The sequence below is a fragment of the Hippoglossus hippoglossus genome, chromosome 7, assembly GCF_009819705.1.
Source record: "Hippoglossus hippoglossus isolate fHipHip1 chromosome 7, fHipHip1.pri, whole genome shotgun sequence".
Classification (NCBI taxonomy): Eukaryota; Metazoa; Chordata; class Actinopteri; order Pleuronectiformes; family Pleuronectidae; genus Hippoglossus; species Hippoglossus hippoglossus.
In genome coordinates, this window is record NC_047157.1 from 15,479,013 (window position 1) to 15,506,848 (window position 27,836).

Here is a 27,836-nt window from a genome sequence, read left to right on the forward strand (position 1 = left end):
AATTCATGCACTCGAACTACGGTGGAAGTGTGTCAGTGCTTGTTTCTGGTAATGTGTGCTGACAGCTCGGGTTCGGAGATGAATAACGACGAGTGAGGTGGTCCGTGATCACTCGGTGGGAGAGTTTAATGTGCCGAGCGCGGGCCGCTGGATTACGGTGGATATTAGATATTGGGTCATTAGATGTTCGGATCCAGGGAAGCCATTTTTCACTAGATTGCTATGATTGTAAGAGCAAAGCAGCTCGTGCCTCCGGATGAAGGCGTTTTGATGATTATGTTTGATGGGATCAGAGGCGACGGGGTTGAGATCGATCCGGTTGTAGTTTAGTGATGCAAATTCCCTTCGTTAAGTAATCGTGGTTTTTAACTTCCTATCCCACCTCGGTTTATTTATGTGGATCTGAAAACGAACCTTTGCAGTTTCACTCATAATGATCCAAACAAGTAAACCTCTCGACGTGTTTTGATCCTGTATCTGTGGCTGCCTCGTCACTACCTTGTTTCCCAGATATTTCCCCCACATAACGACACGGAGATGAATAATCAAAATCATGGGCCATAAATAATGCTGTGTTGAAAGCGTGCGCAGCCGTGCAGCAGATCCCCATCGCTCCACTTCACAGCCCCGACAGTTCATTAGTGGATATCGACTGGATGACCTTACGAATATTTTTTTAATTATTAATTATTCCTTCAAGTGATGGGAGTTCAAATCTGAAACCTCAGCTAAGGTTGAGGAGCAATCCCGATGATAACTGTGGGTGAACACCACACAGATGCTGTGGGGGGTGGATTTATGTTGTTTGCCTTATCACTGTGAGAAAATCACAAAGGCATGGATGACCCATGAAGGATTGGTGCAACAAAGCTGCTCAAGTCCTGAATTGTTAGTTGTAAAAGGGGGCTGCTGCCGAGCGACCTACTGTAATATTTATTTTCTATAAGTAATCCAAACAAAACCGTTGTAGACAGGGTATCATGGTGAATGTATTGTCCCCAAGGGGCAATTTGTTGCACAGCCAGCAGAACAAACACACAATCAGTGGACATATATACAACAAAGAAACAACCAAAATGTCCAAGGCAGAAAGTCATTTCAGAAAAGCACGTTTTGTAAGTGTTGTATAGCCCAAAATAATTTGGCGGGGGTGTGGTTTTTGTCTGTCCAGTAGATTATGGAGTTGCACTATCAGCACTTGTAAATAGTCTTGTATGCGTATATAGTTGTTCTTAAATGAAGACACCGGCCTCCCCTTGTCATCGTCTCATGAGCCACACTGGGAACCAGAGGCCCGAGGCAGGTCATGCAGTTCAGCTCGGCTGTCAATGGTATTATCCTGTGAACTCGCAGAAAATTAAGTTGGTTAACAGTTTGTCCCATTATGAGACATTATGAGGGTCACAGCTTTAATCCACATCAGCTTCTGTATACCTTTATTCTTCTTACAAGCCGCTTACTGAGGCTATAACTCAAAGCTGATAAGTAACTGTAATGAAGAGCATCTGCTAATTTTCTCACATGGTAAGGTGTTGCTAGTGATTTTACAAGAATGTGTGACAGCTCATCTGTAACATACTGTAGTGTGCGCTCTTCAGGCGGTGGCATCTGTTGCTTGGGGGGGGGGGGGGGGTCTACAGTTGACCCTGCACTCGGAAATGTCTGTGGTAATGCAGAGGCGTCTATGAACAACCTCAGGGAAGAGAAAAATGTTCCACAAATTCTGATCAACAGGGTGAATGTTTAAAGGCCCATGCAACTAAACCGAGAATTGTCCAAGTTGTGAATGTTTTTGATCATGATGTTACGCACCCAGAGAATCTAGATTAAGGCTTTAACACGTTGTGGTGAGGGCGTCCTTGATTCTTTTATTAATTATCATGAGCTGTTTACACAAACTAAACTAAAGTACTGCACAGATGTTTCTACTAGAACCAGATGTTAAACCCATGCTATTTAGACAACTTTGCTTTTTAAAATAATGACCTTTGATCCAGCAGGGCCCTTTAAATAGTTAACAAAACACCAGATTTATATTTGTTGTAGTTTTTGACAGTCATTCACAAGATTTTAGACATAAAATAGTTGGTTGTGTAAGTGTTTAAATGATGAAGAAACATCTTCAAATTGTTTCAGTCACATGGTTTGACGAGCTCTAATATCTCCCATACAGAAAACATGAACCCAATTCCTCAGGTGTGGTACGTGAGGTAAATCAAATTACATTCATGGAAATGTTCTATGCTCGTGTTAGTTGTCCTGTGCTTGAACGTGGGGTGTTTGCAGGTTTTAATTTTGAAAACAGGTTATTACTGCTCCCCCTGGCAGGATTAGTTAACTCCCCATTCAGCTTTAGCTAGATTGGATTAGATTTTGGGGGGCTGACACTGTTTGGAGGACGGTGACTGATTGGCCAGTGGATGTAAATAAAGGGTGGTATTAGGACGCCGGGCCTCTCCCATTGGCCAGTGAGTAGAGCGGGTGCTTTCCCATCTGCCTCTTGCATCTCAAGGATAATCCCTCAGAATACCTCCACAGATGTTTACAACAACAGAATATAAACTGGAAGAAGAGAGTGTGCAATATGCAATTCATAATACTGTGTGGAGGGCTCCATTTATATATTTACAGCATTGTCGGTGTTGTAAAATAGATTTCCTTAATAAAAGAAAAATTGATAATGACTCATTGTAGACAAACGGTTGCCAAAAACCAACAAGTATAATAAATAAAAAATCAAAGTTTGATAAATTGGACGTTGTTATATAAAGCAGCAATTTTGGAGAAATGAAGCAAATGATAGAGAAATTCACAGGAATTATAAATTCCTCCACTAGGGGGTGTATTACCTTGGACTTCTTGTGTAGCGTACAGCCCTGCACATTATTATGAATATTGTATAAGATGTTTCACATAAAACAGAATTAAAATAGACATTTATGAGCAATTGATAAATCACATTTCATCTCATCATGAAGTGTTATTTCCTAAAGAAAATTTGATAAAATAACATGTTGAAATATTTAATGTTAGACCCTCACTCACCCAATAAAAAAAAAAGATTACATGACATTACATGTCAAAATTGGTAGTACAAACTGGTACAGGTATGGAGCATATAATGGGATGTAATAAATTAAAAACTTGTAGATACTATACACCACATAGTACTTGTGACCCTAATTGATCTGTATATAATGAAACTGTCTCCTGCGAGAGTCAAAGAAACATGATAAATGCATTCAGTTGTCTATTAAGTCTGTGCCTGTGGTAAAGTCAAGTTGGTGGCACAGTGTGGGGAATATTAATTATGTCCGGGCTTTTTATTAACCGCTCGGCCCCTTAGACTGGATTTCCAGAGGCAGTGAACACCGTTAACACAAATAATACTCAACTACGAGGATTTCCCCTCAACAATAAAAAGTTTAATCATCTTTACAAACCAAATTCTTTCCAGATCTGAAGAAAAAGCAGAGTGTTGTTCAATAAAATGAAATTTTAATTTGTTTTATGACAAGAAAACATGTGACGGCATACAGTGCATGTAGTGGAATTATTATAATAAAATGAAACATTTATATATTATGATTCAGAAAGTACAAAAATAAAGATTCTATCATTGATGGAAAACTTGTTCCAATCCCATTATAATAGTTATATATGTATATTTTTACACATATAACTGAAATCATGAAAGGAAATAACTTGATATACAAATGTGCTATGATCATTTTGATATCACCATTTTTACATAAATATATCTATATATATATATAGATATATACATCTCAATGTGATAGATTATAATATAAATAGTAAAAGAACAAGCAAGCCATTCCAATGCTTTTAATTTATTGAAGAACAGAACAGGAAGTGTTAGTGTAAATGTATCAAGGCTGCTGTACGACTGGTTTTAAGTCTAAACTTGTAGGTTTTTAAGGATGAAATGAGAGGGAGTCTAAAAAGATCCATCCAAAACTGTACAGTAATCGACCATACCAGTGCACGTGTGATGTCTGTCTATCAGAAAGATGCTTGTCTTCCATCCCCAGAGGTTCACTCAGATTGTCTTGTTTGTTTACAATATCTTTAATCACATAAACACATGCTTTGTCCTTCGTGGGAAAAGTGCTAGTATGAAATGGCGTTTTAGTGCAAGCTGCTTCACTCTCAGTGGTCTGCTGTTCTTTGGTCGTCTCCCCCCATAGTAGCTGTTTGAATGAGGAGAGGAGGCGCAGAGGACCAAACGCCCAGTGTGCGAGTCTGTGGTGTTCCAACAGCGCATAGTTGGATGCAAGAACTCCATCAACGAACAATGTTCCAGCTTCTGTCAGGGGCGCATACACTCCCATACTCTCCTCTACTGAAACTGAGATGATTCGAGAAGGACGCACACGACCCTCTGCTGTATGGACGAGAACACAGTCTCCTGTTTTGGCTCTGTTAGCGAACCGAGCCTGGTACTCATTGCTGTCGAGTCTGCAGTGGGGAGCTAAAAAGACCAAGTGATGTGCAGTGAGGGCCAGTCTGTGGCCATCCTCCGTCTCCAGAGACAGAAAAGTAGAACAGCTTTCTTGGTCGCGGTGCAGAAACAAGATGACTTGGCTGAACACGACCTGGCCTGTCCCAGACAGGGCCATGACTCGGTCCCCAGGAGCCAGTGATGACAGGCTCTTCTGTCCCCCTCCAGCGACAGTCACCCGGGCCCAGCCTGGGAAACAGCCACCCTTTTCCACTGCAACGGAGTGATCTGCAGGAAGGTCAGCAGAAAAATACACGATTAACGCAAATTATGTTCCTTTTTCATTTTCTTAAATGTCCTGATGCACCAGTTAGTGATGCGATGACATTTGACACAGTTAACAGCGTGATCTTGTGTGAAAGTGCTCTCTCCTAAAACCTACCAGCTTTTACTGAGCAGTGGATGTGATATTTGGACTCGTAGTGGACCCAGTCGAAGCCAGCCTCCACAGCCAGCTGGGCGAGGAGACCGTACTTCTCTGTCTCTCTGTCATCAGTGGTTATGTCCACAGCCCGGCCTTCATAGTGCAGAGAGCCAGTAGGATGGTGACCGTCTTCGTCCCAGGCCTCTGTCACACGTAAGTGTATCCCTGGCCACTGGTTCATCACTGCAATAGCCAACCTGTTCAAACAGTCCTTGCATCGCTAGAACAGAATGAAAAAGAGGGAAGAATTTAACTTGGGAATAGATTCACCTCATAAATTGGATGATCAACAAGACAGTGAAGTAAATGTACAGAGAATATATTTGAGGTAAGTTAGAAAAGATGTCTCCATTACATACAGCTATTTGTTTACCGGAGAGCTCTGACAATACAAAGGAAATATTCCTCCCAGTGCACGTGGCCACAGTTTTCAATCTAATTAAAGGGATCTTCATCAAAAACGTTTATGCTATACATGTTTTTATATATGCTTTACATTTTTCCAATAAAAAAAGTCCAATATAATGGCTGTATGATTTATACACTCGTATATGATTTACACACCGACTCAATTATCCGGTGCGGGTTGAGTGTAAGAATTATTCTAAAGAACACTACATATGCGTACAGTTGGGATCCAATAGCTTCTTCCAACTTGGTAAAAATTTGTTATTAGATATTTTGTTAATAGCAGTTAGCCTTAATACTAAATATACAGTATATCAGGAAAATGTTAGAACTTTTACTTCTTGAATAGAAAGTTTTTATAAAAGTGGAACCAAGATTCAACAAGGTATTTGAAAAGAGAAATAATCTGATTCAATACTGGACTTTCACCCTTTATATGTAGGGATGTACAATCATTTGGATAAACATGTATTTGAGTCCTTTTAAAGTCGTCCATTGTTTTGCCTTTTAAATGTATGGTATGTGTGGTTGTGGTTGTTGATTTAGGAGGTTTGAGTTGGGAGCCAGGTTTATTCCAGGAGTAAAAATACTGTTTTGTGAGTTTTTTTTGTTGTATCTTTAGATGTTTTAGTTTTATAACTTAAAACTGAGAAGAAAAAATAATCCTCAGGTTAGTTAAGATAATTTTATTCACGTGGTCGGCAGTGCGTACAATGTACCGGGAAGGCCTGACTCAGCTAAACTCAAGTAGAAGTGATAGACACTGGTAATCATTTATTAACAGGAGGAATGGCACCTATAAGTCAAGAGGCTTGTACAGTACGTGACTCTCCTCTACACCTCAGTTAGCAAACAGACTATAACAGCTCCGAAAACAAATGATGCCAGTACTTCCGCAGCGTCTCTGGCATAATCACACAGTTCCTCCTCCGCTCTGCTTAAGTCCATCTCAACCTTGCTCAAACAAGAACAAAGCTACTGTAGCCTGTTTGCCACATTCCTCTGCCTTTTTCGACAGGGTGACAGAATAATCAAGGCCATTCTCTGACTCTCCAGATTGTTCCAGGCATGAGTTTCTCGTCTTCACCCCTGAGACCTTTGATGAGAAATGCGCACAGTGACTCTTAACACCGCCCGTGGGCCGTAATATTACACACTGTGTCAGCATTGTCACAAAATAGCAGGCAGAGAAATGACAAAGTCAGCATCCGAAGTGATACACTCATCAGCAGCTCCTGGACGTGTATTCGCTTGTGACTTGTGATGTGGCCTGTGATCGATTGAGTAAAGCTTATCTTGCAGCTGAGTTAGAAAAAGAGGGTTTTGAGAGAAAGTGATGGGAGAGTGAGAGAGGGAGAGATGGAGAGAGGGGAAGTAGGGTGAGAAGAAAGCAGTTTAGAGAGAGAGTTGAGATTGGGACTAAAGACAGAGGCCAGAGGGGAAGAATGTATGGGCATGAACTTGGGAATGTGACACCGAGAGTGAGAAAGCGAGAGAGACAGAAAACAAACTGGGAACATTTTTCTCGCAATGCCATTGAAGAGAGGCGTTTCATTGTCAGAATCACAATAGTCGCCTTTCCAACGGTGCCATTACTTCAGCAAGCGGGAATTTTGTATAGGCGACCCCTCTGAGTCTCCAAGTGACGCACAAAGAGCGTCTTTCACATCTGGGCAAAAGAAGGGCACATGCACACGTACACACACTCATACTGGGCATCAGAAGGGCACACACATACAACCGCAGATTTACATCACAAAGAAATCACTCTGAAAAAGGAAGGAACACAGATTTTATAATGCTAAACAATCACAGAAAGCCGCAGCATCCGAATCAGAGTGACCCCTGTGACATTCAAGATATTTTGTCCAAAAAGTCCATCATCTCCCTGACCAGACCTTAAATCCTCTTGGCCACCAATTGTCTTTTCTATGCGTGATCTTTAAATTCAGGTTCCTATCACGAGTAAACAATCAGGAACTCAAGTGCAAGTGACATGCCTGGGTAATTTTCCCCGGCAGGCACACTGAGAACCTGCCATAGGAATAGTTTTATTTCCAATAACAAAGACTTTGGTTAAAGATTAAAAGGAAGTGTTCCCGGAGGAGAGCTCAGTCTCTTAAGGGGTAGTGTTGAATTACATCCTGATCTTCTTATCTCAAGAAAAAGGGAGGGGAAGTTTGGTTAAAACATACACACTCTGTGTTGAACATTTGTTTGTGTGTTAAGAGCCTGGAAAGGGCAGGCAGTGAAGTGTACAGCGAACAGGGAATAAGGTTATTGGTTTAGTTTTTGTGGGGGGTAATGCTCCTTATGCAGAGTAAACTGATGTTTGTCCCTTCGTTTTAAATGCGTTTTTATCGATCATCTGGGAAATGAAACAATGAGAGCAACATTAAGAGTCTGTGCACTGATCGTACCACACAACAATCACCAGGTATCACTGGGGTTCACGGATCCAGCAAATCATCCCTTTCAACTCAATCCTTCAAATCTGAGATAACTGAACTTGACAACAACACACCGGTCTCACCTTGGTCATGAAGCGGTCGGCGTTGGTGTTCTCTTCATCCTTGAAGACAATGTCTGGATTGTAGTTGCACACAAGTTCATTGAAGCGCTCGGAGTTGCGTGTGATCTTGCCCTCTGCTCTCCCGCTGGCCCCGAGGTTGTTCTCTGAGAAGTTGGGGAAGAACTGCTTGTAGTGCATGGCCATGAGCTTCCTGGGCCTGGGGCGTACGCCGTAGCCGGGACCAGGTCCACATCCCTGCACCAGCCATATACAGGTCCAGGCAGCGAGCAGGCCGGGCCGTGCCAGGCGGGCCCACCAGGACTGCTTCATTGGGGGGGAGGGTTGGGGCTCCCAGGGGTCAGTGGCTCACAGTGCCTACAGTGACAGCCCAGGTCCAGGTGTGCGATAGCATGTGAATGAGGATCAGAGCTCGGTCCATTCCAGATCATGGAGTATTGGTGATATTATTTTTAAATCACAAAAACTTACTAAACATTGGAATTTGTTAGAACTTCTTTGGACAGTTTTCACCCTTTGATCAGAATAGATAGAGCTCCACAGCACAAAGACAGACTAAGTTGACTGGTCTGATGACCAAAAGCTGATCTGATTGGCTGAAATCTAAAGTTTGGCATCAATAAGGGGACACAACATGTCTCTCAGGTTTCTGTCCAAAGTTTGAGCTGCTTTACTCAGAGTCCTGCGCACTTGAGATCATCTCTCCACGCGTCCTCCACAGGAACCTGTCTGTGCACAGGTGTTCTTTCAGGGTCTCTGCTCACTTACCGCTTCTCTCTCCACGGACTTCCCCTCACCAGACACACAAAGTGGCGCACGTCTGAAGCGCGACGGCTCCCTCCCTGACTCCCCGCAGTTCCTACACGCACGCTCCTGTGGACGCTCTCATCCTCTCTGTTCATCCATAAAAACGAGTTGTGTTGTTTTCTTCCCCTCCTTCTCTCCTTCATCCACCGTCTTCTGTCGCGTCCCAGCGCTCCTGGCCACCTTGCACCAGCCATTGGGTCTTATTAGTGTCCGGACGAGATTGCCCTCCCTTCCTCTGCGCGCTCCCACTGCGGCAAGCACACGCCTCCAAAATTCAACCTTACAAAGGACGTATGATTAGCCTACTTATGTTAACACAATGACCCCCCCCCCCCCCCCCCCCCAACCTCCTTCTCCACCTCATTAAAGTCTAAGAGAAGGCTAAATACAACTCTTCGACTGCAAAGTTAGGTCAATGCAACCCAACTGCTCACATTACATTTAAATATTTTTTGAGACATGATAGTTTTGACCATTTGAAGTTATATTATTATTATTATTATTATTATTATTATTAATAATAATAGTCATTTTATTTACAGCATCTTTCAAAACAGCCGTACAAAATGCTTCAAAGAGGACAAACAAAACAAGAAAACAACATCGAAGACAACCAATGACGTAATATAAAATCTAAAACCAAACACAGCAGATAAGATAATACAACATCAATTAAAAGTAAAGGCAAAGCAGAATTTTAAAAGAAAGATAAATAAAAGCAAAAGCCAGGCTGTAAAAGTACATTTTGAGAGATGGTTTCAGGTAAACTATTCCAGAGGGTCGGCGTCCTGACAGCAAAGCGTCCCATCACCTTCGGTCTTCAGTCTTGACCGAGGAATATCTAACGAGGCCTTATCAGAAGATCTCGGGGTGAGGTATATGCAGAACATAATAATATAGTTACATTCGTAAAAACTATTTCAGAGGTGAAAATATTTGCACCATTGCTTCTGTTTGCTCATCCCAACCCATCAGAGTGGACGAGTCAACTGTGAGGACTCTGTGTTATTTTTAGACAGATTTTGAGGTGAGGGTCTCCGAGAGGGAGCACACGTGTCCAGCCTTGACACCCTGACTGTGACTTACAGTGCTGCCTTCCTGTGTTTGGGGAGCCAGCCTGACCCCCCTGAACCCTGTGCACCCGAGACCCCTCCGCTGGAAACACCCTCCGGCCACATCAACATATTATTTTTATCCATCTCAGAACAATAGCTGGGAGAGTCGTAAAAATGTGTCAGATAATGCCGAAGAGGGAGCAAAAGAGAGAAGGAATCCTTGTGTCTCGGGGGGCTGACATGTGTAATCACATATGGAAGCTTAAATTAATGACAGAATAAAGGTCGTCGTGTGTTGCCATCCTATCTCCAGCTTCCTGGAACACTTGAGGTCTCAATACATCACGGCCAGTTCCTTCGCAGTGACTTTGTTTCAAAGCAACGTTATCGCGCTCACAACAGAGCTGCTCAGTACTATCTGGAGTTTATAGTTTTGTGTCAGTGTGTATCTTGATGGTTTGCTGCGGCTGCATCCTTAAGATGCTTTCCGAATATATCACTGTTAGAACAGACTCTCCTTATCCATAAAGGACCTGTGAATTTATCATCGACTCCCTGATCCAAACTATACTTACAATTTTGCTTAGAGGCACGAGGGATAGGTCACAGAGCTCCACAGTGACCGTGGAAAGGCATCCTTGTTAGGGAAGTTTCCCGAAGATCCCAGGATGTTGTAGGGAGGGGTGGCAAGGCGAAGCAGCATCTTCCTGCCCCCATGATAAACACGGAGGACGGCTCAAGTCTGGCCAAAGCAACGCAGATGGGAGATATCAGCCCACATGACAAATGCAGGGAATGACTCAATCAAAAAAAAGCAACAAACACTTTCATATCTTCAATTACCCACACCGACCTTTCTCATCAAAGCCGCACAAGAGAAGAGATTTCCATCCGACATGAAAGGGAAAGGAAGGAAGCAAACATCTGCGGGTTGGAAATGGAAATAAAGTCATTATTATTAGTTTTTATTTTGGTGCCCCCGTCCCCCTGCCTTCCCCTGCCTCCTTCTGGCTCTTAGCATTTTACTCCCCCATTTCAGGATGGGAGTACATGGCTGGATGAATGGTTTGGTTTCCTGCAAAGCCACAGCACAGAAAATGAGATCTTTCCTGCCTGAGTTAGACTACCCTGCTTTGTTCTGTACAAATGAACGACTGTGTGTACACCTGAGAAGTGTCGTCATATAGCGTTTTTTACCTGTGAGTGTAAATGTGACTTTGCTTGTGAAGCTTTGGGTGAAAAGCAGAACCGGCTCACGTTCTGCAAATACTGTTCATAATCAAGTGCAGGGAAATATGAATTTAGGATCGCAAGCTCTTTTTTAACAGAAGAATTATTATGAGATAGAAATGAGATTTTGAAATAAGTCCAACTGTGATATCTCAAGTGTTTGTCCTGTCTCGTGGAGCTGAATAGACACTCTGCAGGATCCACTTCCTTAGATGGAGGCCGCTGGAAGGGTAAAGGAAAGTCAAGGAACTGACACCTAACCGCCTCCCTCCCCGCTCCCAAACACAGACACAATCACCCGTCCTTTCTCTTTGACCATCACTGCTGCACCGCCCAGCTCACTGTCTCCCGCCATGTTATCGGCGCAGGAAGAGGCAGGGTGGTGCATTCTGAGGTGGCTGCACACACTGGAGGATTCTGGCCTCGTGCAGTGTAACTCTGCGTTGGAAGCATACCTCACATGATACACCTAACGCTGCATGTCAGGTGCTGATTTCAGGTCCGCCACTTGAAGTGATGTGAAAAGGTAAAATAGACACGTTGGGTCCGGGACTTGTTGCTCAGCCGCGATGTGGCCTTTGAAAGAGAGCACCAGTGAGCTGAGGTCGAAGGTGTTGCTGCACTGAAGTGGACAATAGACTCAATAGGGTGGAACTTCCTGGCCACTGACAAGCAGGTCAAACGTCAGATGTGATGCTTTACCTTCTTTTGAGTCAAAATATTATTTATCATTTAAATTCTCTCTACCACATTATGTATACTTGAATGGGTCTCCATTGACATGATTTAAATTGTGACATTACGGGTTTCTTCCTATAAGTCCGTGTCACATCATTCGCCCAGACCCGGCGAAGCAAAGGCCTGTGCCAGTCAACCGTGTGAAGCAAGTGTGCCGTGAGTGTGCAGGCAGGATGGCGGGCAGCTGCGGCAAACGGACAGTACGGCCCTTTATCAGTTGATTAGCGAGCAAGTCTCGCCTTTTCCTGTGAGTGTTTCTGTATTTGCGAGCGTAAAACGAGGGAATAACAGCCCCTAATGCACTTTGGCATGAACTTCAAACAGCCGACTGTCAGGAAAGCTAATCTGTGTCTTTGTCCCCCCTTCATTCTTATGTTTTGACAATAAAGATAGCCTATCTCATCCCATTACAAGCTGCCCGTCTCCCGCCTTGTCCCTGATATGCCCGACAACCACTCCAACAGAGCGTGTTACCCAATGGGACTGCTGGGACACCTTGATTGCACTGCTATCAACCCTTTAATATTTTGCTGCAGGGAGAGGTGCTGCACCATTGTTTCTCCAACAGAATCCAAGGTTAAGAGTGATATGTTGGGGGGGGGGGGGGGGCTGTGGCTCAGGAGAGAGAGCAGGTCATCCACTGACCAGTGTGTCAGCGGTTTGAGCCTGATTCAGTGTACCTCAGTGCCCTTGAGCAAGGCACTGAACCAAGAATTGCTCCTGACGATCAGTGTGTGGATGATGTGATGAAGTGCAGCACATAAATGCACTGTATGAATGTGTGAGTTAATGGTTGAAAGTCAAAAACTGTACTGTGAAGCGCTTTGAGTGGTCATCAAGACTAGAAAAGTGTTATATAAGTACAAACCATGTTGGTTGGTTCATTGTGGTTTTTTTGTGTTCTTCATAGAGCAAAATCATCAAATCTGGCTGTATTTGCTCAAATGAGCCCAAAAATGTAATGCACCATTAGTACAAATTGTGCACAGACCCTGCAAAGAATAACACAGGGGTTGGACACACAGACTCTCAGTAGCCTCGTTTCTTTAAGGTCAAGGAGCATTTCAGTTTTGGTAGTGGCCGATTGGACTTTGTGGATTGGCAGATTTTTATATATTTTACTAAAGGAAGGGTGTATATTCACTTAGCATCAGTCACAAATGCTTAAGTGTTGTTCTATATATGCTTTTCAACTCAATATTGTGAGTGTTAAGTATAAATTGAATTGAATCCCTGAACCAAAAACTGTCAGCATCAATCTGGGTTTGTTCAAACTTAACCGACTGCAAACTCTTTTCTTTCCCGACAGACGGTTAATGCACTAATATCTCTCTCTCTCACTCACACACTCACACACACACACACACACACACACACACACACACACACACACACACACACACACACACACACACACACACACACACACACACACACACACACACACACACACACACACACACACACACACACACACACACACAGTATATGTGGCCTATGTATCACTTCCTCACAGAGTACCCAGTCTCCAGATGTGCGAGCGATGTAGCGACGACATTTGAGTTCATTTCCTTTTGGCAAAGGAAACGCAGTGCAAAACAAAACCTAAAGCAAATAAGCTCAATTAAAACATCCAACAAAACAAGAAATGCAAACAAAAATCAAGAGGGAGAAATTAATCAGAGCCGGGGGGGTTTCTTGAGCTGCCTTCAGAAATGAGGAAATCAACAATAGGCAAGGAAGAGGGATGGAAGAAAGGAGGTGGGTGGGTAGGTGGTGCGGTGAAGGAGTGAATGTCTCTTCTCCTCCTAATTTGCTGGGTTTTTATCTGGCGCTTGCATCAGAGTGGGGAAAGCGTGGGCTACGGCTGTAGTGGCGTCGCGGCTGGACACTGCTGACAGACAGGCCAAAATGTGGCTTTCTTCTGCTGCTGATTAAAGAAGTGCAACAAAAGGGTGGAGGGACGCAGAGGACAGACGCCCTCGCCAGTCACACACACCCACCACATCAGATCACTCACGACGTAGTTACATTTCTCTAAAAATGTAACAGCATCAAAGGAACTGGAAGAGTCAGAGTGGCGCGTCTCCCAAAAGGACACAAACACATTAAAAAAAAAATACATTTTATTGCTTTCTCCTCATAAAACAATGGTTAAAAATTCAGTTTTAAGAAAATCTGAAACATCAGAACATTCCATAAGTAAACACCGAATTTTTTTTAATCTTCGAGAACGACTCTAAAGACTTTGTCTCAACTGTATCACATTCTAAGTTTTCAACACTGGTTAAAAATCCTAAGAGTAATAAGTCCACATGTTAAGTATTGATCCCAAAATGCCCATAAATAAAGGTAAAAATACAGCACATTATAAACTGCGTGTTCCCAAAAACCAAAAGAGAAATCCCAGAAAAAGTGACATACGTAAACCTCCGAGTGCTCTATATATAATACATATAATAACTAACCAGAGAGAGGTTTGAGACACACTGTCCCCTGCTGGTCAAACCATCCGCTATTAACCTGCTGATACAGCAGCGACGGCAAATGGTGACATAAGATCATCAACACATTGAGGATAAGATACAGCTGATAAAAGAGAATCTAAATGAAAAACCAGCAGAGGACTGAATGGATTGACAGTCACATTTGCTATTCGAAAATACTCTGAGACAATTCTGAGCTTTCACCCAACGTTTAAGGAGAAATGATATTAAAAAAAAATACTTCACAGAAAGAATACAGAATTAAAAAAAAAAATCACTTTAGTTAAAGATAGTGTGATTTTTACTCATGAAATATTGCACTTTCCCACACAGATTCGTAATAATTCACAGTTTGATTGGTCTAAGGCATAAGTTTCTCCTAGTGAGCGTCACATCGCAGACAGATTTTTTTGCATAAGACAAAGTAAAGCTTTCTTTTTTGTGTTTTTGTAAACTACTAGTCCTCAGACTCAGTAAGCGTCCTGTCAGCTTGAAAAACATAACAACCCTGCTCAATAATAAAATCACCACGAAGATGTCCTTAATTCTACAAGTTAACCTAGTTAGTAAAAGAGCTCAATCATTCAGACTCTGACCTCACTCTCGTATCTTCCCTTGTGTAATCTGTGGAATCACAGATAGACAAGGTACCCTGTGTCCTACTTGGACCCAATTACTACTTCCTCTCATTAACTAACATAACACTGTTTCAGACTGAGCCACGACACACATGGAGTTAGATTCCCGATCCTAAAATAGTGGTGTAGCCTAAGAGAGGAAAGCGTGGGGAAGCCACGAAGAAAGCGAGAACACTCAATCGACCTGAAGCAGGAAGAGGAAATTATGTCACAGCGACAATGTAATATTTCAAAATAACTCTGCTGACTTTCATATGTGTCAAAAGAGCAACGGCTGTGCAATGAATCCTCTTTTTGTAAGGCGTCGGGTTCGCGGGGGATTGTTCTGTTTTTTCCCACTATAGCAGGACTACTAGAATGGCTGTAATCCTTTCTCCCCTGGTTCCAGTCATAACCACGACTCTACAAAGCACTTGTACCAGCACTTGTATTGCAGTCAACTAACTGCACCACTATGGACCCTGATAAACTGGTCACAGCCTTTCAGTAGAGCTCCCACTTGACGGACGCAGACAGAACCTCTCCGGTCTCTTCACAGGAGGCGAGCTGATCTGGGCACCAACTGGCAAAGGGACTAAACCGCAAATGCATTTAATCCAATAGGTGCACATTTGAAGTTGGCTCAGTTTCTTTAAGGAAAGGCAGTGGTCAGGAGGACAAGTCACTGGATTTTAGAAAGTCCACTGGCCAGGAGGAGTCTGAAGGGGACGGTGGACCGTGACACAGTTGAAGGCAGCTTGTGGAGACCTGCAAAAACAGTGACAGAAAACAAAAAGGTCAATGACGTCACACACAATCACAAGGTGGAGCAACACTAAGAAAAGCTAAGAAAAATAGGGATTTAGGTAAAGTCTATTAATCACAGAACAAAAGTAAGCTGGGAGGCAATGGGAAAGTGCAAGAGAGCTGCCATGGTGCAGAGATGCTATCTGCACTGTGAGGAAGGGGATTGCGTGTATATGTGTGCGAGTTTGGCGTGTCCGTGCTTGGAGTGCTTGTTTGTGTTGGGTGGAGGGTTTACAGGGTGTGTGTGCTGCTAGGGATCTGGGGCGGTGTGCCTGAAGGTCCCCAAGGGGACCCGACTCTCCTCTTGTCCCTTTACACTTTCCTGAAAGAATTGTATTCGTTCTATCTGAGGAAGAGAGACCAGCCCATTGGGGAACTGGGCCAAAGGTGGGAAAACTTATCACACAACTATCCGAGTGCAACTTATTTCAGCACGACAAGGACAGAGGAATGCACAGATAAAAAGTGTTCTCATCTTGTTCATGAGTTGAAAATGTAAGTAAACTGACCAAAGGCACGGATGAGCTCTCTCTGAACCGCCCAGGTGACTGTCTTGATGAGGGAGGCCGAGGTGAGACCAGCGAACATCATGTTGTACAGGAAGACAATGTAGAAGTTCCCCAGCCAGTTGTAGCGACCAAAGTCTCCCAGTAGATCGAAGCGGGTGATTCCTGACACAAAGGAGGCCGAAGAAAAAAAATGTCCACATGTGAACCAGTTACTCAATCCAAGCTGTTCCTGCAGCTGCAGAATTTGTGTTACACAAACACCCTCTTGTGGTCAAAGCTAAAATTACAAGTAAAATGTTGACTAACGCCTAATGTTAAATAATAGATGTGTCCCAGTTCTACACTACAAAGTATTTCACAATCTGCTGCACACCAATCGTCCAAACTTCACAGCTGCTGTACAGCTCCTATAAAATAAATCTTCATAACATAAATACAGGAATCAACCTATTTTGCCATCATGCTTCTCGGACTACTTTCTTTTATGAATTGCACTTTTTTGGAAAAAAAAAAAAAAAATTGCGCTGTGGGAAAACAGCAGCAGCACAAAAATAAATATTTAGCTATAGATATACAAATATTTAGATGCATGCTACCTATTACTTTTCCACTGTGTACGCTGCGTGCTAAAAATCCGATTAGTGTTAGCGTGCAGGATGAAACTGGGATAAATGCTGCATTTGTCATTTATGCTACTTACTTACCAAGTGTGCGTGAGAAGACCGGCAGTGCAGAGCTCAGGATAAGCAGTGAAACACAGTTTGCAATTATCTGAAAGGAACAGAAATGTAGAGATTACTAAAAGGGTCTCAACACAATACAAAACTAGTTTCTAATGATATCTCACTGTGAGTTTAGATAGATGTTTAGCTGTCAAGTACCTGGGTGAGGTTGGTGTCCTGTGCACGAGGCAGGAGGCTGATGAAGAGAGGAGAACTATAGAAACCAACTACTGATGATACCATTAGGTAGCTGACAATCATTTTAAGGACAACACTGGGAAGAAGAGGAATGCTCTTACATAGATAGTAACATCTAGAAAGTACATAAGTATTTTTCTAATTTATGAATGAAATTGCATGAGTCGACATCTCACACGCTGGTCAGACACGAAGGACAGTCTGTTGGTAGCTGAGTCACGGCCACATGGACATGACTAGTTAACGTCTTGTGTACACACACTCGGAGGTGAATGGAATGAAAGGATACAGGATGAGGACTACTTGAACTGCAGCGCCCAGCGAGCCGAACATAGAGAAGGAGGCCATTCCCAGGTGAGGGTCCTAAAAAGCACAAAACCAAACATCCGTCAGTGAGCACCAACGACAAGCTGTTGCTCGTTTCTGTTTCTCTCTGGCAAAATCTTCACCTCCATTCCTCTGGGCATGGCTGTGTCATACAGGAGCAACTCCAACACGTTGAAACAGACCATCAGCACACACATCACCTGAAGAGACAGAAACAGAAGTCATACAATGAAAACAACCATGTGTGTTATTAAATTAAAGTTAAGAATAGTGTGGTGTCGTTGATGAATTAGTGTGTACCGTCAGTGCGAGGAGCCCAAGCATGGCCAGTGGATAGCCAAGGTTTCGCTGCCATGGGGACGCTTTCCTACGCGTCTCTGTTTGGGGGGGGGGGGGAAATGGAAAAAATGCAAAATGAGTGTACAACAATAAATGAATCAACATGTCATCACTGTGACAGAAACCGAGCAGAGAGCAGCCTGTTCAGTCCGTCTTACCCAGAGCGATGCGCTTGCCCCGCACTGTTTGGTGCTCCTTCTTCATCGCCTCCATGTTCAGCTTGACCCAGCAGGATGTACTACCGTCTTCGACCAAACAACACATGATAGAGACAAGAAGTCAGTCAGTCCGCTTTAAATGAATCATCAGAAAATGGCAGAGGACCGTGTTCATGGTTAGTCTCTTACAGTTCAGTTTCCTGGAGAGCGAGTCTTCCTCAAACGTGGTGCAGTTCAGTGTTTCATCTACATCCTCCAGCAGCTGCAGAGGACAGGATCAATAGATGATGAAGATGAGATGAGGAATCCAGAGAATGAATCCAACTAATTTGGATAATTCCTGACTTTTATTGTAGCGCCAGTACAATGTGGTTTGTCTTAACAACAACTGGATGGATTACAGTGATATGTAGTCCAGATATCTGTGTCTTCCTTCTTCCATTAACCTGACAGTCATTACATCAATATTTATTCAGTAAGCATACTCTCTGCTGTGGTTACTTTCCTAGAGTGAGCACACTTCATATTAAAAACCTGCGAAGAGTCACTGTATGTATCATGGATTTTGGACATAGTGTAAGATGTGTTTGCATTTACTATTTATGGCTGTAAAATCTAAATTCTAGACATAAGGTCAGTGACTCACCCGTGGTTTGACCAGTAGGCTGCCGGTCACACTAAACATCCGGGACAATCCAAAGGGGGTGCACACTGAGGAGAAATACACACAGATGGTGATATCAAAAGGGTCATCCAGTACAGATTTGAGCTGATCAAGTAATTATAACTAACATGTACTCACACAAAAGCAGCAACACTCCAAACAGAGAGATGCCAGAGTACAGGTAGGGAAGGTAATACTCCCACAGGTCTAAAATTCACAGGAGGACAGTATAAGCAACTATAATAGAAGAAACAAAAACTGTCACTGGAGGATCATTATGTATGAAGGAGGTGACTCACCGTAGAGGCTCTTTCTGGCGATGTTGTCATGGAGGAGGGCAGATGCCACCCACACGATGCCCAGCACGAGCAAGGCCAGCAGCAACAGCAGCACAACTGCCTCATACACTCGTGCCATCACCCCCTACACACAAAAACAGATACTCTTATCAACAGGTTCAAGTGCAGAGTCTCTATTTCTTAAATGGTTTCCAGGTTTAGAGCCACCATTTCTAACTGAATGATAAAACCTGTACCTTCTTGGACCCCGCAAATCCCTCAGACTCCGTGAAGAAGTAGGCGAAGGGCATGAGGAAGACCAGGGACAAATTGGAGAAAAGGAAAACTAGGTTCCACAAGCCTGACAAGGGAGGAAGAGAGAGATTCTCCAACACATTAGTTTTCAGTGCAAACATTCTTGATCGCATTCAAGCATTTCAGCAGTACCACTGAAAACCACAAAGGGGCATAGTCCTGCAGTCCTCCAGTGTAACATGGCAGTTAAATGCTCAAATAAACAAGTCTGTTCAACAATAACAGAAGGAATGGAATATTGTGAGAGAGATAACCATCCGAACACGAAACAACACATACAAGAAGTGTTGGAGCATTGGACTAGATCAGTGAGATCATTTTTTTAAACTGAAACACTGCAGCCAGTAAAGCCACAGCCCTCCTATCCATGATTATTATCGGTTTCTGTTTGGACAGAGGCCAGTGGAGTATTGTTCTGGAGGTTACTCCCAGTGACCCTCATTAAATCAGATCCAGCTTCAAACAGCCATGACCTCTGCGATGATCAACTGTTGTTTTGGTGTTGTCAACTGGTAGAAACATTATTAACGTACCGTGGATTAGAGATCCATTGAGCCACTGCATGTAGTAGCTCTGTGGGAAGGTGAGCAGCACCTCGTTGGACAAAATGGAGATGGGGAGGAGGAGAACAGCACACACTGCGACGGACAGGGTGAAGGTACACAACCACAGCCTGGAAGAAGAAGAAAAGGAGGCCATCAGTGAAGTCACATGTATATTTGGCCAAAGCCTGACATCACTGCCCAGGTGAAAGGCTAGCGTGTCCTTGGGAACACACGACAGCGTGTCAGGGCAAAGGGCGAAGTGACACAGTAGTGCCCCACTCCCCAACAACCACCACATAAACACACAAGCTCACACAAGGCAGGGCAATAAATTCACAGCCAAAGGGCCTCGGGCTACAACATGTCACGTTGACTAATCTGCACAGTACCTCACACTGACACCAGAGTGAGTGTGAACAGTTTGATGTGGGTCAGTTAATCATTGGAGGTTTATACTTACGCAATTTTGTTGACGGTGGCATCTTCAACATCATCTGAAAGAGCAGAGACAAGTATTTTTAGATCCATTATAATAATCTATTTGCTATCCTGAACATGGATAAGTTGCAATCACCACTTATCTTGGAGAAAGGCTTAAACACAGATTGCTGTAAGTGCAATCAGATAAAGTGTTGAAATGTTAATAGATGGTTCGAACTAGGTATAAATTAACATTTCAACAAAATGTCTGCTTTCGTGACAAAGGTAAAACCTGCCAGGGGGCTGAGTACCATGCTGTGTGTACACAGTGTGGAGGGGAATGTTGCAACAGAAGGGGTCTATATGAGGATGAAAAGAAAACACTGAGTGGGGAGTGGAACCGGAGGAGCATGTTAGGAACATTCTGTACCAGCAAAATCCAAAGTCTAGTTAAAACTAAAATAAATAGGAGGCTGCATCTTTCCGATATGCTATCACTCTCTTAAAGCAATACTGCAAGAACCGCTGCAGTGATAATATATAAACCACTGCACGATACTGTAACCTTTTCCAATGCAAATGTTGGCACAGCTGTTTAAGAATGAGGTAGAGTCAGCAAAGCAAAAACTAGTTCTTAGCTCCTGTTAAAGACTGACTTGTTAATTTGTGTTGCTCAATCGTCATTTAGCTGCAAGGCACAACTGTTTGGCACTTGTTGATGCATAAACAACGGTTACAACTGGGAGCCATTGCAGAGCAGGTTTCTGAAAAGTGGGCTTTGTTCCAGGTTACAACCCAGCCCAGTCACAGCCGAGCTGAGACTTGGCCAGTTAGACATCCGACATCTGGTTCCAATAGTGGCAAGTTATTGGATTCATTATGTTACTGTGAGCCGAGTCCCACTGCAGGTCGTCGAGCTGTTTTTTTGTTGAACAATGTGAGAATGCACGATAGATTCAAGTGCATGAGGAATGTCAAGTTTATTGAAATGCTTGTTTGTAGGCTGTAAAAGTTGTTAGGGTTAAATGCTGAGTTGAACACAAAGTATCTTCTTACATTGTCCCTTTTGTGAAAGATAAAAAGTGAGTAACTCTGAGTAAAATGAAGCAGATCATCAGGCTCTTTTTGTGACATAAGTTATAAAGTATTTGTTTGTTGAAAAGTGTTCTTTTAGGACGTTTTTTTTTTCCAAAGTAAAAGGGACCTTAAACCACGACACTGTTCATCCTGTAGTAACAGTTTTCACTTCCCCTCCACCACCGTGATCCACCAGAATTCTGCCTAAAGGGTTGTTACATGTTACATAACATGCCTTCTTCACCTCTGTGATACTCTGGCCAAGGTCCAGAGCTTTGTGTTGAAATAGGCAATGTTCTTGTGCAAACTTACACTATATTCTATATTTACATGAATGTAAACAGGGAAAGTGGGAATGATCCAAATCTCAACATATCTACACATTAATGTCTACAAACAAGTAAGAAAACTATGATTATGAAATGAGTAAGCTTTGTTAAATAGGCCATGTTCATTGTATTGCTTGTCTCAGTGTTTTCAAGCTTTCTGACGCAACTTAAGGCAAGAAAAGATAAGCAGTTATCTCCTGTATTTAGTTACACCCCACCCCCCCCCCCAAAACACCTGTGCGACAGAAAGTGTGGCCTGGGTGAGAAAAAAACCACAGCACATCAATGCAATAAGTAGGCTTGTCAACACCATCAATTCCCCTCCCGGCAATTCTCCATAAGGCATTGATAGAAATCTTTCTCACACAGTAGCTTTCATGTGGTATTCATGTGATATAAGAGAGTGACTTTAAAACTCACCTGTGACAAACTCGGCAGTCTTCTTGAAGTGGGTAAGTATGAGGTAGGATAATATGTAGAGGCATGTAAACAGGAGCACACAGATCTGCAGAAGAGACAGAAAGGAATTTGTTTTATTGCAAAGCTTGAGAACATGGAGATGGTGTTATTTGTTTTTCTTGTTTTAGCAGCAAGTCGCACGAAAAGACAGGCCGTCTTGTTCCATCCTAAACTACTGATAATCAACACATTTATTTTAGTTGGCTCATATTTTCTCACTGGTTTGAATAGAATGTTCTGTTATGTTTTGTGCTGATAGAGAGCAAGATGTAATTAAATATAATGTGTAGTAGTACAAATGTAAAACATTCCCTATTTTACCAATTCAAAGAGAGACAGCTGGACTGAATTCAAACAAAGAGTGAAATGAGTGGCAGACCAGCAGTAGTAAACTAAGACGGATTAAGGGGGAGGGGGTTAATACCAGAGAGACAGATCGCCCCAATACTGCCCGTCAAGATCACTGTCTGACAGTTACACTCAATCCACCAACAAATTTAGGTCAAACCTATATTCACTGAGCAATCTGTTGTCTGGTGGAGCTTTCAACCTTTCACTACAAAGACTACACAAATCACTTGTGTGAAAATCATATAAAACATAATATATATATATATATATATATATATATATAAAATCGCTTTAATAAAAGACAAATGAAAAGATCCCTGGAATAGGGACAAACATTGTCAATATAAAAACATTAAGATCAGTAAATATTGATAATTATAACGTTAAATGCCACATTTTCTTTTTTGTTGTTGTTTTAAGACAGATTTTTGCTTCTGAGGGTTGTGGTTTTAAAATCGTCTGTATGTCGAAATTTAAACTAACTACATGTGTTTAGGCCTAACTGCTCCATCCCACTCATACCTCTCTAAGCAATGCAATACAAAGGCTAAACGTTCTCTCATGGTTGCTCCCTGATGAGGATGTGGTGTAAAAATGTAAAAATTTGCACGCTTGCAAGACACACACGTGAGGGTCAATCTGCTCCCTTACATACCACATGATGCTCATGCACCAAAATTGCATGTTACAATTGATAAAAAAGTGCATGTGAAACTGACAGGAATTCACAATTTAAAAGCAACATTTCCACTTGTTCAAAATGTTGGTTGAAGGCCCGCAATGAACCTTGAAGTGGAAATGTTGCTGTGCTGGTGATGCTGTAATCGAATTCTTTGGGGGATACGCAAGTCTGTAATTAATTTGATGTCAATCCATTCAACAGCGAAAATGCAGTTTTGCGCTGACGGATGAATGAACTGATGTTGGTAAACCTCAAGCACCGATCAAACATGTCCACATGCCAGCTTAGAGAGCACAGTATGTATATGCTTGTATCTAAGGTAACAAGCGCAACAAACACAGAGAGGCTCTCACGGGCGTGACAGAAATGTGACAACATGCTCAGGGGTATAAAACCAGTTTCTTAAACCAATGTGAACGGAGCATCTTGAGTTCCTTAGAGAGAACAATTAATGCCCCACATCAAAAGGGTTCTGGCAAAGTGTACAATCTTATTTTTCTGTTTTATACATCTGGTTAAAATGTGATTTTTTACAGTGAGTTGTACACCAAGCCAATCCTGTAGTCAAACTGGACTTGAACACACCAAACAGGACTGCATTTTGCCTCACATTGTCACATACACGCCATTTTTTGTTTGACACATGAACGACGCAGCAGGAGATTCTCTGGTGCAGACACGTTCATAACAACAGGAAAACCTCAGGAGCATTCAGGCGAGCGGTGGTGCCTGGGCTGAGCATACTGGAGGCAGGACATATCATATAAGTTCCGCTGGGGAAATCAAATGTACTTCTTTAAAGCAGATCAACACCAGCGTCAGCCCATATCACCAAAAGCTCTCAAACCTGGTTATCTTTCCAAATTGATTCTACGAGCATGGTTCCTATTTCTCATCCTGACAAATCTGTTTTTGTTTTTAGTTTTTTAATGTTTCACATCTGTCATGTGTTAGAAACCTCATCAACTCGGTCGTGGTGAATCCTCCAAACAATATCCGGCTGAATTCTCACATGGGCTCACTCGGATATTATCTGGGTTTTGGGGGCTGGCAGGAGAAAGTCCGGAGATGGTCTGGATCCACTGACTTGGACATTTACGTTCTCACATACAGCCCCTCCGGATAATTTCAGGAGAATATCCAGAGTTCATTGCATGTCTGAAAAGAGCTTCATAGATATAATTGTTTTTCCTCCAACTTAGACATAACAGTTCCTCCGATGAGAGAACAAGAGTGTTAACTGTGTAAGTAACACTACTGGTAACACACTAGCTGTATCATGCAAATAACAATAGACCGTTCACAACAACTAATCAGCTCAGTCTGCAAAATTGTTCAATATTGCAGCACAGTTTGGAAAGGAGCTTGCAATGGTTAATCCAAGTGTAAAAGCAGGAAACAAAGGATGGGTATAGAGTGAGAAATGGATGGAGGGGCAGAATAACACTGTGCTTGTCACGTGGTGATTGGCAGTGTCAAAGAGCTGGCAGCACACAGCAGGCCACTGGGAAGGGAGTTTAAAGGGATTCAGCATCCAAAGGGACAGCTTTGTGTTGAACACCAAGTCTCAGAGTATACTTGGAGCAGTTTAAAATTCACAGAGGAACCTGAACATCTTCAAGCTGCTTCAAGCAACAACAACAACGGAGTTAAACTCTTTCCACTTCTCGCCTGACCTGGTAGTTCCTGAGAAAATTCAAAAGGAGCTGGAGGAGGCTGGCAGTGGAACAGCACGTCCTTGCATAATGTCAAATAGACTCCCTCAGAGGGGGGCTATTTCAGGGGCACCTCTTGACCAGCTGAACACGCTCAGGCAAAGCATGTCTTTGTTTTAAGAGGCTAGATTAGGCAAACTCTAACAAATTCAGGATTTATTCAAGAGCCAGAAATAACTTTAAATATTGCAGGGCATTGCCATCCTCATCCAAAAGATGGTGGGCAGCAACAGCCTGTTGTTTCGATCATTTTACTGCATGTGTTATCCATTATTTTCAATAATTCGGTAATGTAAAATTAAAAACAACTCTAATTCCAGTTAGGTAAAAAGGGCCTTGAGAATAGGAAACATGTGACAATAGTGACAATATATTTTGGATTTTCCTCCTCAAATGTCCTACAGAAAGTAATTCCTATAAACACACATTTAACATGGATTATTAATGTTTTAGTCTTTTATCAGTGATGTAGAATATGCTGGGCGTCTTTTTCTGCTGAGAAATATCTTATCATGCCCTTTTATTCTGTTAAGCATTGATCCTTGTTGATCCCTCCGGGCTCAGGGTGTGTGCTGTAGGTGTGTACGCCTGGCTCCAACGTTTATAATATCTTACAGTTTTTAAAACCTGCAACAGTTACATTTGCCTCTTATCGCAGATGATTTACAATGTCAATTAAAGTGAAGACAATCGGACTAATAAAATGTTACCATTGATTAGCTGGTTGTTCAGACAGTTGGTGGGCCCTACTTGGGCCGATGATTGAATCAATATTTTTCATTTTTATATAAAAACTAACAGATCAACCTAGTGACTAAAACTTATATAAATGTATCATGTCACATAAACACTGCCTTTTTCTGTCACAAAAAATACAAACAAAATGTCATCATTTGTCTGTGCTTCAACAACATATACTGTGTCCTAAAGACTATTATAATGTAAATAAGTCCTTCTGTCATCGGACCATGTGAGAGATAACTGAAATGAATCTACAGTATGTATCCATCTGTTCTTGTGATATGCTGAGCGTTTATCAATTCGATACTGTACGTAGCACTAGAGCTGGTACTTACACTGCAGCCACATATCAAGTCATTTTAAAATGAGATGAATGATGACAAGCTTTACATTAATCCATTAATAACCGGAGATGCAGGGGCAGCTGACCAGCCTGAGGCAGCACTGTGACGAGATGGTAAGCAGGAGACTTGAGGCCTGGCAGTGGCTTAGGAAGGGGGTGTCGACTAATAGCATTAGGTCTTTAGGTGAAAGGGACAATGACAAATCAAGGGCATTAGAATAAATATGGGCACTTCATCGATCACTTATGTAAAAGGTGCAAGTTTTGTTCTCAATTTATAATATTTACTTGCCATCCAAAGTGCCATTTACAACAACTTCCTGAAGACATTTTACATTATCCAGACGACGTCATTGAGTCTATTTGTCAATGTGGGCAGACTTAGGAGTCACTAATAACTTTTAGGTGGAAATATTTTAACCTGATGTTTGTAAACCGAACGGAGAAAGACACTTACGGTGTTTGTGGAGCCAGAAAATGTTAAATTGAGTCTGATTATACCTCCGCCAAGGTGACCCAGATCAAGGGGCGGGTCCAGGAATTTTATTTCACTTTCTTAAACATTGTCTCATATTTAGGGGACTGATATTTATGAGTGTGTGCAATTTAGTGCAGATCCAAATAAAAATGCACATGTAGTGCAATTTAATGGGGTTTCAAAAGGGGACAATAGGGCCTTGGCGAGGATATGCATTCTACTTAATGCCTTTCAAGTTCTCCTTTTAATGTTTTTACTTTTACAATTGAAAGCAACAGATCTTTTCCATGGCAGACAGTAATCATTACTAACAGGAATAACTACATGTGCAGCTTTGCTCTTATGACATGTAGGTGACTGTTCTAAAGAAAAGTATTTGGCCTCACTTTATTTATTCTACCTGATATTTGTTGCAGTGAATCAATTTCCCTAGGGGGGTTAATCCTAAATGTTATGCTCTACTGCTGCACAGTTTGTGCTCATCTACAACTAAAGTCCATGAAGAATCAGGGCAGAGCAAACCAGTAAACCAGGACCAATTGATAAGTCAACCACATGTAGCAGAACTGATGCCGTTTGTCATCGTCCCTTGTGGTTCCCTTTATCAGACATATCTGATACAGTGGGAAATGAACTGTCTGTGCAACCACACTGTACATTTCAGGCTTAAAGGTCAGTCTCCATGTGTCCTGCTCTAAAAGGACTGATCTCTGTGGCAGGTCTGAAGTTCAGCTGAGCAGGAAGTGGTGGAGTCACACAAAACCGAGACACGAATGGCAGCTTTGAAAAGATAAAAGTTCAAATACTAACAGCTTGTTGGAACAGAAAATGAACAGCAGGATGTTACTGCACAGATACAATGAGATTTGAGGCGGGGGAAGGATTGAGAAAAAGTGGTTAGAACACAATAGGAGGGCTGCAGATGCTGAGTAAGGGAGTTCCTGTGCCAAACCAGTGGACCAGCCGCATCCGTGCAGCAATAAAGTTAAGCTAACTGCTACAAGAAGCTAACGTTACCAAGACGTCCCTGTAAACGTGTTGTTACGGATACAACTGAACTGATTGAGCGTGTCGTTCTTCCTCGCAGTGATTAAAGAGGAAGGGGCTGTGTTGTTTGCGGCGACCCCCTTATATGCATATTAACCGACGGGGGGACCCCCCCACACCCACCCCACCCCCTGTTAGCCCGTCTACTCACGATGGTCTCCCGGACACGGTTGTGGAAAAGTTGCTCCCGAACCGACACGTCGTCCGTTTCCATTCTCCGGAACCATGCCAGTGTCCGCTCAGGCTTTCGAAAGCACCGGGGGTGAGGTTGGTTAAGGAGTTAAAAGACGTGACATCTTCAGAAACGCCACGAGTGAGAGTTTGTGTCTGCGTGTGTGTCTACGTGTGTGTGTGTCAGCGTGCGGCTGCATCACAGCGGAGGAGCCTCGACCCAACTGATATGAGCCGTGGTGGGAGGGGTCGCCAGGGGGAGGGGCTACGCGGAGGGGAGGGGCCTCAGAGCCACAGGTACATGCCAGTCATTATTATAATAAATAGTGTCATCAGGTTTATTT

At 42.7% G+C, this 27,836-nt stretch overlaps 2 protein-coding genes across 2 annotated transcripts; both read right to left on the reverse strand.

Moving 5' to 3' along the window:
* Nucleotides 1-3,838: 3,838 nt before the first annotated feature.
* Nucleotides 3,839-8,932, reverse strand: dhh (desert hedgehog signaling molecule). The gene is made up of 3 exons (XM_034590102.1): nucleotides 7,888-8,932; nucleotides 4,905-5,166; nucleotides 3,839-4,750 (listed from the first exon to the last, which is right to left on the reverse strand). Exons 1-3 carry the CDS (start codon nucleotides 8,194-8,196, stop codon nucleotides 3,936-3,938), a joined length of 1,386 nt encoding a protein of 461 aa, XP_034445993.1. The 5' UTR covers nucleotides 8,197-8,932; the 3' UTR covers nucleotides 3,839-3,935.
* Nucleotides 8,933-13,826: 4,894 nt separating this feature from the next.
* Nucleotides 13,827-27,831, reverse strand: lmbr1l (limb development membrane protein 1-like). Its single transcript, XM_034590101.1, has 17 exons — nucleotides 27,473-27,831; nucleotides 21,926-22,010; nucleotides 20,140-20,173; nucleotides 19,668-19,807; nucleotides 19,077-19,180; nucleotides 18,841-18,964; nucleotides 18,680-18,748; nucleotides 18,524-18,588; nucleotides 18,067-18,139; nucleotides 17,878-17,964; nucleotides 17,681-17,757; nucleotides 17,503-17,580; nucleotides 17,343-17,416; nucleotides 17,015-17,105; nucleotides 16,838-16,904; nucleotides 16,134-16,295; nucleotides 13,827-15,585 (listed from the first exon to the last, which is right to left on the reverse strand). The coding sequence occupies exons 1-17, from the start codon at nucleotides 27,533-27,535 to the stop codon at nucleotides 15,500-15,502; spliced, it is 1,479 nt and encodes a 492-aa protein (XP_034445992.1). The 5' UTR covers nucleotides 27,536-27,831; the 3' UTR covers nucleotides 13,827-15,499.
* Between the last annotated feature and the right edge of the window lie 5 nt (nucleotides 27,832-27,836).

Excerpts from the sequence above, each read along its gene's own strand:
- dhh (XM_034590102.1), bottom strand. The coding sequence starts at position 8,196 with ATGAAGCAGTCCTGGTGGGCCCGCCTGGCACGGCCCGGCCTGCTCGCT. Across the intron at positions 5,167-7,887 it reads CCGACCGCTTCATGACCAAG|CGATGCAAGGACTGTTTGAA; the intron begins GTGAGACCGGTG and ends ATTCTGTTCTAG. Across the intron at positions 4,751-4,904 it reads CCACTGCTCAGTAAAAGCTG|ATCACTCCGTTGCAGTGGAA; the intron begins GTAGGTTTTAGG and ends ACCTTCCTGCAG.
- lmbr1l (XM_034590101.1), bottom strand. The coding sequence starts at position 27,535 with ATGGAAACGGACGACGTGTCGGTTCGGGAGCAACTTTTCCACAACCGT. Across the intron at positions 18,749-18,840 it reads CGCCAGAAAGAGCCTCTACG|ACCTGTGGGAGTATTACCTT; the intron begins GTGAGTCACCTC and ends TGTGAATTTTAG. Across the intron at positions 18,140-18,523 it reads GCCTACTGGTCAAACCACGG|CTGCTGGAGGATGTAGATGA; the intron begins GTGAGTCACTGA and ends TGTCCTCTGCAG.